Below are 10,774 nucleotides of genomic sequence, written 5' to 3'. Positions count from 1 at the left end.
GTAGTTTCTACTTGAGATAAAAAGCAATGTCCTTAAGAGAAATCCAAGTTACAATTGAAGCAAGGAAAGGCAAGGAACTGTCAATAAAGAAGCAGTCTATGGAAAAAGGGAAGTTTGCTCATCATGTAGCTGGACTTCCAAAGCATAACTGGAAGTTTTATGCAGCATGGGATTGGAAAAGGGTGTTGGGCCAAGGGAGAAAATTCAGAATCTTATGGTGATACAAGCATGGGAGAGAAGAGGGGACCAAAGGAGCTTATGATTTGAATGGCATTCAAAGAAACCAGGAACGTTCAGCAGAGAGGGTTTCTACTTCAGACAAAAAAGAGGGGAGAGTGCAGCAGCTCCCTTCGTCATCTGATGGAGTTAGAGATCTCAGGTAGTGAGCAAGGAAGTCCAAATCTAGTCATTAGGTGCTCAGGAGTGGGCAGTCATCCTGCCAGCTTGGACCCTGTGTGTCTGGTTCCAGTGAAGATTAAGTCATCAAACCAAGGGAACACAGGGACCAAGAGGTAAGCTACAAAAACTACAGCTCTTCTCGAGACATCCCCTACAAGATCCTGTCCAGAGACACTGGAGGAAGCAATGGTGCTGGTCAGCGCTTTGTGCCATTTTGTGGCCTCTCCCACCTGCCCCCTCTTTTTGGTCCAAGTTCTTGTCCCGCCTGCTTACCCACCCACTGCCTATGGTCCTTCCCTCTCTGGTCTTTAGTGTCCTCACTGGTAAAATGAACATAACATCTCTAATCATGCATATTCACGTAGTGAGGTAGATAATGTGAAAGGGCTTTGAACAATGTAGTAAGGGAAAGAGACTAGGATACTGACTTCCCATTTTCCCAATTCCTGCTTCAGAACTGCTCTCCTAGGCCCCAAGCCCCTACCTCTGTTAGCCCCTAGATCAATCTTTGTCTGCGGAGGGGCAAAACTACATGGTATCCCAAGAACAGGGACCAATATTACAGCCCCATTTCTTGTCTTTGCTATTTCCCATCATCACTCTTAAACCAAGAAATTGAGATCTATTCTCTGGTTGGTGGGGCTTCCTCACTGCAACAAAGGGGAGTATGTACATTTCATAATAGAGATTCTGTGATGAAATGTCCTAAGGAGATAAATGTACATTTCATAATAGGCATTCTGTGATGGAATGTTCTGAGGGGATAAAAGCTGGAATCGGTCTCAGCACATCTCAGTTACTCATTTTGATTCGTTTGGACAAGTGAGTTACTACAGCGCTTATTTGGAAAAATGACTAGAAAGCTACCTCCAATCTCTCGGCCTCAACCCCAGGCTCCATTTCTTTCTGTTCCTTCCCGCTTTCGTCTTCCAGCCCTCCTTCCCCCCGTTACTCCTCAAACTTCCTGCCCTCAGCCTCCTCTCCAGGGCCGTCCATCTTGTTCGATTTTCCGCCCTACCCGTTTGCCCAAGCTGACCGATGTCTCCCCTTCCCAGTACCCTACCTCAAGGAACTTTCTGCCCAGCTCTTCCTCTGTTACTACCAGACCGTCTGTGTGCCGCCACCCTGTTCGTCAGGCACCCCTTTCCCAGTGCCCTCCTATCTTCCCCCCTCGCCCTCCTCATAGCCCTTCTTGCTAGTCTCCTGTACTCTAGTCACCACTCCCTATCCAGCCACCCCCAACCAGACCTGACGGCTTACAAATCTCACCCTGGAGAAATGGTTTCCCTCCTACTGGGGCAGTTCTCAGGCGGTTCAGAATTGCCAGGACTGTGGATTCCCAGCGACGACCTGGCAGACACGGGGAATCCAAGACCATGGCAAGCGAATATTCAGTCTGGCCTGCGCCTTTCTTCTGCTGCCTGGGCAGCCAGACTGCACAAGCGTCTGCATTTGAACTGGCTTCTCCATGGAACTTGGTCTGTAACCACAGAGCAAACTGCAGAGCCAGGGGCAGAGAAGGTAGGGGATTGAAAAGCATCGAATCTGTTCTCAAGGAGGGAGGTGATTGGCCAACGTGAGGTCCAGTTTTATGTTCATTATCTCCTGGGTTTGCCAGTTGATGGCAAGCCTTTTTCCTGGCAGTATCCAGAGGCAGTTCTAGTAAACAGGCTGGATTCGGAGAGGCCAGAGCGGTATCATACGAACGCTGTTGCCTGGAGATGGAGTGGGGTGCCGTTGCCTAGAAACTGCAGAAGGCCCGCGGCCGAGCGAGTGGCAAGAGGACGCCGAGAGAGCCCCGGACCCACCGAGCAGCTCCAAGGCCATGGCGGGACACCCGAAAGAGAGGGTGGTCACAGATGAGGTCCATCAGAACCAGATCTTGCGGGAGCTGTACCTCAAAGAGTTACGAACCCAGAAACTCTACACGCAGTACCACGTGAATCCCCTGCGCAAGGTTCACAGGATTACGAGGAAGCCCATGTCTTGGCATGATAACCTGGAGGAACCCGCAGACGCCAGGTTTCTGAATCTCATTCACCATGCTGCCCAGGGGCCAAGGAAGAAGTACCCGGAGGCACAAACTGAAAGCCAGGAAATTGGGTGGGACTCAGAGCCCTTGGTCGACCCAGAACGCAGTGACCACAGGATGAACCACTTTAGGGTCTACAATGACATCACTCTGTACAAAGCTAAAATGTGGAGCTTGGGAGAAGATGATCGCCACAAGTAGCATCTCAGCAATGGAGTCAGTTCCTGGATTTAATGTCCTAAATATCCACTGCCTAGAAGAGTAAATATTACTTTAACCCCCCGTCCATAATTCATGGATAATGGCAAAAATTAGGAAGCATAAAAATATGCGGAAGGAGGAAATAAAAATTGCCCATTATCTCATCATATCTAAGTGACTAATATTAACATTTTAAATCATTTGTTTTTAAAATTAATGAATTGCATATATTTATTGTGTTAAAAAAAAAAAGACCAGGGTCAAGGGAGTTTACACAGTTTATTTGCACATTTTGGAGATCCTCAGGCTCCTTGGTTCAGATATAGCATAACTTGGGATGAAACTTCTCTGCCAGTGATTTTATCTCATCCTAAGAGACCCAAGAGCAGAGGATTTAATAATGGCAGTATCTCTGCAGCTCTTTTTTTTTTTTTTTTTTTAAATGATGAATTACACTTTATTGAATTGGAAACTTTTGTTCTTAGAACATCAAAAAGAGGATGAAAAGCTATGCTGCTTAATGGGAGAAAATATTTTCAATTGCATATGTGATTTGGGTATTTTAGAGTTTATAAAGAATATTTTTAATATATATATATAATCTCATTTATATATGGAATATTTTTTTTTATTATACTTTAAGTTCTAGGGTACATGTGCATAATTGTAACAAACCTGCAGCTCTTTTAATGGTAACCTAGACTTGTTCCTTAGCTGTAACTGCCCCGAGCCAACAGAAGATCAGAAAATTCTTTAAAGGTGTTTTCTCTCTGATCTCTTTCTTACTGTAAGAAAGCCTGTTAACACAATCTGTAATTGTCAGAATTCCCAGGAAGAAAGTAAGACGAATGACGGAAATGAACCCATTTCCTTTACCAAACTTAATTCATGGATCCAAATGTAATATCTAATCATATAAAACTTCTAGATAAAAACAGAGGTGTAAATTTTGTGACCTTGAAATTGGGAGTAGTTTTTTAGATATGTCACCAAATCCCAAATAATAAATGAAGCAAAATTGGTAATTGGATGTCATCAAAATTAAAACCTTTTGAGTATCAAATGACTCCATAAAGAAAATGACAACTTACAAGATGGGAAAAAGTAGTTGAAAACCATACTTATGACAAGGGTCTGGTATTCAAGAACATATAAATGACTTTTACAACTTAATGATAGGAAGACAAACAGATTATAATTGGGCAAAGAATTTAAATAGACATTTCTCCAACTAAGACATACAAATCACCCATAAGTATATGAAAATATGTTAAATATCAAGGGAATGTAAAACAAAACAATAATGAGATACCTCTTTGCACACATTAGAATGGTTATAGCCAAAGAAAAAGACAAAAGCAAGTGTTGGTGAACATGTAATGAAATTAATATCCTCATACATTGATTCTGGAAATGCAAAAATGTGTAGCCACTTTGTAAGCAGTAAAATATAATTGCTTAAAATGTTAATTATATGGTTACCATATGACCCAACATTTCCATTTCTAATTACACACCAGAGAAATGAAAATATGGTGACATAAAAACTTATACAAAAATTGTGTGAGCAATATCACTTATTATGGCAAAAATGTGGAAACACCTCAGATGTCTATCGGCTGACGAATGGATTAACAAAACCTGGCATAGTCACACAATACTACACTGTTTGGCAATAAAAATAACACAATACGGATATATGAAGTACCATAAATGAACCTTGAAATCATGCTTAATAAAAACAGCCTGTCAAAAAATACTGCATATGATACAATTCCATTTATATGTGAAAACCAAAATCAATAGATTCATAGAGATGGAAAGTAGACTCATGGTTATATGGGGTTGGGGATGGGGCATGGGGAGTGGTTCTGATGAGTATGGTTTTTCTTGTGGGGTGACGAAAGTGTTCTAAATGTGATTATGGTAATGGTGGCACAACTTTGTAAATACACTAAAAACCACTAGATTGCGCAGCTTTAATGATTAGACTGAACGGCACATGAATTATATCTGAATAAAACTGTTCTAAAATAATGACACACAAATTAAAAAAAAGAAAAGTAAAATTCAATAAAAACAGAGAAGTTATTTTTAATGTCATGTGGTTTGCTGCCTAAAAATTGGCAAAGTAATTAACTAAGTCATCTTGTAATAAATTAAGAATATACATTATAAAATAATATAAAATAAGGTATAAGGTAATAGCTGATAGGGGAGAGGAATGAGAATCATAGAAAAAAGCCTTTCATTATCCCCAAGGGAAAAATAATCAACCAAAAACAGAGAGAAAAGAAAATAAATTACAATAGATCAGAGAAAGGGAATGTAAACACTAATGTAGTATATGTAAACAAAAATACTTCAATTTCCACATGAAATATAGATGGACTATATATGCACTGTTATGGGTTGCATTGTGTTCCTCCAAAAATTTGTATATTGAAGTCCTGAACTCCCAGTACCTCAGAATGTGGCCTTATTTGGTGATAAGGTTACTGCAGATGTAAATAGTTACCATAAAGTCATATTGGAGTAGAGTGGGCTCCTAATCCTATATGACTCACGTCCCTATAAAAGGGGACATTTGAAGACAGACAAATAGGGCGAACAAACAATTCTCAAAGAAGATATTTATGTAACCAACAAACTTATGAAAAAAAGCTCATCATCACTGGTCATTAGAGAAACGCAAATCAAAACCACAGTGAGATACCATCTCATGCCAGTTAGATTGGTGAGCATTAAAAACTCAGGAAACAACAGACGCTGGAGAGGATTTGGAGAAATAGGAGCACTTTTACACTGTTGGTGGGAGTGTAAATTAGTTCAACCATTGTGGAAGACAGTGTAGTGATTCATCAAAGATCTAGAAGCAGAAATACCATTTGACCCAGCAATCCTAATACTGGGTATATACCTAAAGGATTATAAATCATTCTACTATAAAGACACATGCACATGTATGTTTATTGAGGCACTATTGACAATAGCAAAGACTTGAAACCAATCCAAATGCCCATCAACGATATACTGGACAAAGAAAATGTGGCAAATATACACCATGGAATACTATGAAGCCATAAAAAAGGATGAGTTCACGTCCTCTGTAGGGACATACATAAAGCTGGAAACCATCATTCTCAGCAAACTAACACAGAAACAGAAAGCCAAACACTGCATGCTTTCACTCATAAGTGGGAGTAGAACAATGATAACACATGGATACAGGGAGAGGGACATCACATACCGGGGCCTGCTGGGGGTTGGGAGCTAGGGTAGGGATAGCATTAGGAGAAATACATAATGTTGATGACGGTTTGATGGGTGCAGAAAACCATCATGCGACATGTATACCTATGTAACAAAACTGCATGCTCTGCACATGTATCCCAGAACTTAAAGTGTAATAATAATAATAAATTCTTTAAATTAAAACTAGCCTATAAAATTTCAAAGAATTGCATTTATTCAGAATAATTATTTAGACTGCAGTGCAATTAAACTAGAATTTCATAAGAAAAACATGTCTATAAAATATGCATTTCTGTAGAAATTGGCCAGTGCACTCTAAATAACCCATGGGTCAAAAGAGAAATCATGAAATAGATTAGAAAACATTCTGAATTAAATGATGATTAAAAACTCTATATATCCAGTCTTGTGGGATATTAGTAAAATCACAAATAGGTCAACATATAATCTTAAAGACAGTTTTTGGAAAATAAGAAAGGCTGAAAGGCAATGACTACTCATCAATCTTCAAATGTTTTAAAGGTAACAACAAATTAGCCCTAAGCAAGTAAACTAGTATAATAAAGACAAGAGGAGAAATTGAAGTAGAAAGCAAATATAAAATAGGAAAGATCACAAACAAAAATACTATTTAAGATATCTAGTAGAATTTACCACCCATTGTAAGACTGATTAAGAAGAAACTTAAATAAGCACTTCATTAAAAGTGATTATTAAAAGCCAATATACATATGAAGAGGTAGTCAACCTTACTAGTCATCAAGAAAATATAGAATAAAATAGCACTGTGTTACTACATATATATACATCCACCAATGACCCCTCACCAAAAAAAAAAAGTTCTCAATTATAGTTAGAGCAACATCTATTCTCATACTCTGTCTGTAATTTGCACAATGATAATTTGGCATTTTCTACTTAATGTTGTATATGTGTGTATAAATTATGATCCAGCCTTTCCACTCATGGCATATATCCAACACGAGTGCATGCTCATAGGCACCAAAAGATATGTATGGGAATGTTCCTATAAGCATTATATGCTGATTTTATATGCTGATTTCATGATTATGAAAAAAACAGAAGGAATTCAAATGTCTATAAATGTTGGAATTAATATAATTGAACATATAAGAAAAAAATTAATCAAACCCCTTTTAATATATAAAAATATAAATGAATGTCACAAGAGTAACACTGGGTAAACAAAATCACATAAAGTACTGGGTGATTCTACCATATAAGATGTAAAAACAGGCTAAAATAATAACGTAGAACTCAAGATAGTGGGTTTTGTTTTGTTTGTTTGGGTTTGGTTTGCTTATTTTTAAGAGAAAACATGAGTGTATTAGCCCATTCATACAGCTATAAAGAACGACCTAAGACTTGGTAATTTATAACGAAAAGACGTTTAATTGACTCACAGTTCTGCATGCCTGGAGAGGTCTCAGAAAACACTGTGGAAGGTAAAGCATGGCACGTCTTACATGACCAACAGGAGAGAGAGGGAGAGCAGAGTAGGCAGAGGGGTACTGCTAAACACTTTTAAACCATCAGATCTCATGAGAACTCACTCACAATCACAAGAACAGCATGGAATAAACTGCTCTCATGATCTGATCACCTCACACCAGGTCCCTCCCTCAACACATGAAGATGACAATTTGAGATGAGATTTGGGTGGGGACACAGAGCCAAACCATATCAATAGGCAGGGTATGAGGGGAGTGTCTGGGCTGTTGGCAATAGTCTTTTTCTTGACCAAGGTGGTGTTTACATAAAGATTCAGTTTGTAATAATTAATAGAGCTCTACATTACCTTTTGCACCATTCCGCATATTACAATCTACTTCAATAAAGCCTTTAAAATGAAAGTAACTCACATGAGAGCTATTGCAGACTTCCATTCACCCAACAAATGTTTGCTGATCACTACTACTATGCAAGCATTCTGTCAGACATTGGAAATACAGAGATAAACAACACAAGGTCTCTTTGCCCAGACAATTCTAGAAAAGATGGAAAACATGTAGACACTCATTAAAAATGCAGCATAATATTTGCTAAAATGAAGCTTTTAAAACTCTGATGCTTAAAGTGAGTTACATCCAATTTTAACATCAAAATACATGATAGCAATGTATTAACCTGTTTAATAACATAGGAATTCATCAATCAATACTAATAGATATAAATATACATATAAACAAGTAGTAGAGAAGGAAATGGTCTTCTTTATAGCAATAGAATGGCAACGAATAAGCAAAGAAACAATAATTGGGCTAGTAAAAACCACCATTTGTCAAAGATCATAGTAATAACTGATTCAGGTATAAGTCAATGTTAAAATAGTGGGTCTAATTTTGATGAAAAATAGGGTATTTTTACAGTCTCAAAATATCTCCTCACAATTGCTAACTCCAAAGAGAAATGTAGTTTCTTTATAGAAAAGAAACCTGGGAGATAACATATTAAATTAAAAATGTATAAACATTAATGACATTCCAAAGAACTGCTCCAGATAGTTGCTAATAAACTCCGTGAAATAAATGCAACAAGTAATCCTGCATTGGACTCTGAGCAGAATTACCTTTCTTATAAAGACAATTTTGGAATAGTTGGCTTTAGAGTATTCTTTCAAAGTGCATTATGCTTTAAATGTATTTCATTTCGTTTAAATTTGCAGAGGTTTCACTTTGTAGTGGACCTAGTTTTCGTTTTCCAAGTATTCCTTCCTCCTTTATCTGCTGAAGAAGTCCTATGTCTGCAGAACTGCCTCTGGCGCTCCAGGGAGTTCTGGAGAAATGACTTGTTACAATTCTCTGTCTTTCTGCCCTGAACACCAGGGAAGTCATGTCAGCCAAGGGAGGCAAATCGGAGTCATTTGCATACTTATCCAAACTTGGGTGAAAATGTAAAGAAAACTTTCTCTTTCCTTTTTTTAATTTTTAAATAGCAATTTCAGATACTTGGTTAAATATAACATAGAAGTATGCTATGAGACAGTAGAAATAATATACACTGTGTGTACTATATAATTATGTCCATGGTAAGGTGTTAAATGAAAAATGATTAGCTTCAGAATAGTCTACTTTGATGAACCAATGCATATTAAAATATTGTATATTTGGTTATATTTATTTTTGTTTATATAAGAAGATATCAAAAAGAATATAAATCTGAAACAAAACTAAGATTGGATTAAAAAGGAGAAATACTTTCACTTTCTAAAATCCTTTAGTGTTTGAAATAATTATCTTATAAATAAAGCAAACGAAATAAAATAAAAGCAACATTTTCTTGTTGTTTATTGCTATGTGCATAAAGTATGAAAATATTTTTATTTTGTATGCTGAGTACCTTATTATGCTTTTAAATATCCTGGGCTGTTTTTGTTTGTTTTATTTTGTTGGTTCTCTGGACTATAGTAGGAATTCTGAACCTCACTTTTCTTCTGGATAGCTGGCATTGTGTTAAAGTGATGGCAGCAATAACTATCTGTACCCACGGTCCTTGGAACCAAGTCCAGAATATTTGGATGAAAGTTAAGCACAGGGATGTATGATGGCCACACCATTTCCAAGTATACTCCACATATCTTTGTCTGTGAACCACACTAACTGTCTCCAAAACCCAGTGTAGAAGGAAGGGTATAGTGATTAATGTGATAAATGGTTGATTATCATGTATAAGAAACCTGGCACAAATAAGGAGAAAATAATACTTTCAATGTGATCTCAACTGTGAGAGAATATGAAGGTATAACAGTAATTTTTAAACATATAATATTAAAATATTCAAGACAAATAAAAAGAAATGTTAAAACTGTATCTTTTCTCTTAATCTGTGCCAGAATGTTCATGAATTTCTATATATTTGGAGAACGTTTGAGTGTTTTCTGTCCTGAGTTAGAAAACTTTTGTTAAATATAGCTTCTTCCAGCATTTGAACTCATTTATAGCACTACCTAAATATGGCTATAAGTAGGCACAGTGACCGCTGAAAGCATCCCCCTTTGGGTTACACAATAGGTATTTGTAATGTTTGGCATGAGGCAAGAAGGAGTTTAGCCACTGTCTACTTGCTATAATAAAGAAAGTGTTATGACCTCACCAAACATTAGGGTTAATGGTCTTTCCTCATGAGGTTACTGGCTCTCAAACAGGTGCAAATGGCTAAGGTTTTACCTGCAAAATTGTATTTAGAGATAGCTGAATTTGTAGACAAGGAACACGGAAAGTGAATAAAATTCTGGGGCTAATGAAATCATTTAGAATTGCTATGTCAAATTAGTCCTAAATATAATCTGATTTTTCATGACATGTAGCTAGAAAGTTTCTGAATCCAGTGGTATGCTGGAGATGGCCCTCAGTGGCACATGGAAGACAGTTAAAATTTCAGGAATGAGGTCAGTTGGTTCACCTGACAAAGGTAGCTTGAAGTTGGCTCTGGTGGGGATAATTACACCATAGAAATTCACAAATGCTACAAATCAGGATTTCTCCCACAACAACCAGCCAGCTATTAATATACATTTTCCAAAACACTTCTGTGTAATATCCTTCCAGCCAAATGATCTTTCTCTTAATTCACACAATCATTAAGACCATATAGACCATTACTCTAGGGCAGAATTTGTATGGGAAACATTTGGAAGGAAAACTAAAGAACAATGCCACAAAGTAGGGACAGTGGGGAGTTCTAAGTAGAGCAAACCAGATGAAATGCCTGGAGAGCCCAAATAAGGTTGTGATTGAGGAATATCCACTGAAGTTCAGGGTTAATAGTTCATGATTCTTTTTGTGTATAGTGGTGGAGACAAAACAATGTGCACTGGAATGAGTAAAACCATGGGAGGACAGAGAGTGGTGAAAATGAGTTTCTTTG

At 37.5% G+C, this 10,774-nt stretch overlaps 2 protein-coding genes and 1 pseudogene across 3 annotated transcripts in view; 2 read left to right on the top strand and 1 right to left on the bottom strand.

Annotated features, from left to right (window-relative positions):
- The window catches only part of LRFN5 (leucine rich repeat and fibronectin type III domain containing 5), a 277,026-nt gene that overhangs the window by 45,959 nt on the left and 220,293 nt on the right, over positions 1-10,774 (bottom strand). The gene's annotated exons all lie outside the window — the stretch shown is intronic.
- Positions 1,144-1,979, top strand: LOC105527285 (annotated as a pseudogene). The gene has a single exon (XR_001004210.1). The product of XR_001004210.1 is annotated as an uncharacterized LOC105527285 (transcript).
- LOC105527283 (protein FAM183B) lies at positions 2,153-2,632 on the top strand. Its single transcript, XM_011963581.1, has one exon. It carries the CDS (start codon positions 2,225-2,227, stop codon positions 2,630-2,632), a length of 408 nt encoding a protein of 135 aa, XP_011818971.1. The 5' UTR covers positions 2,153-2,224.

The sequence above is a fragment of the Colobus angolensis genome, unplaced genomic scaffold (genome assembly GCF_000951035.1).
Source record: "Colobus angolensis palliatus isolate OR3802 unplaced genomic scaffold, Cang.pa_1.0 Scaffold611, whole genome shotgun sequence".
In the NCBI taxonomy this organism is placed as follows: Eukaryota; Metazoa; Chordata; class Mammalia; order Primates; family Cercopithecidae; genus Colobus; species Colobus angolensis.
This window is presented reverse-complemented; position numbering and strand designations above follow the sequence as displayed.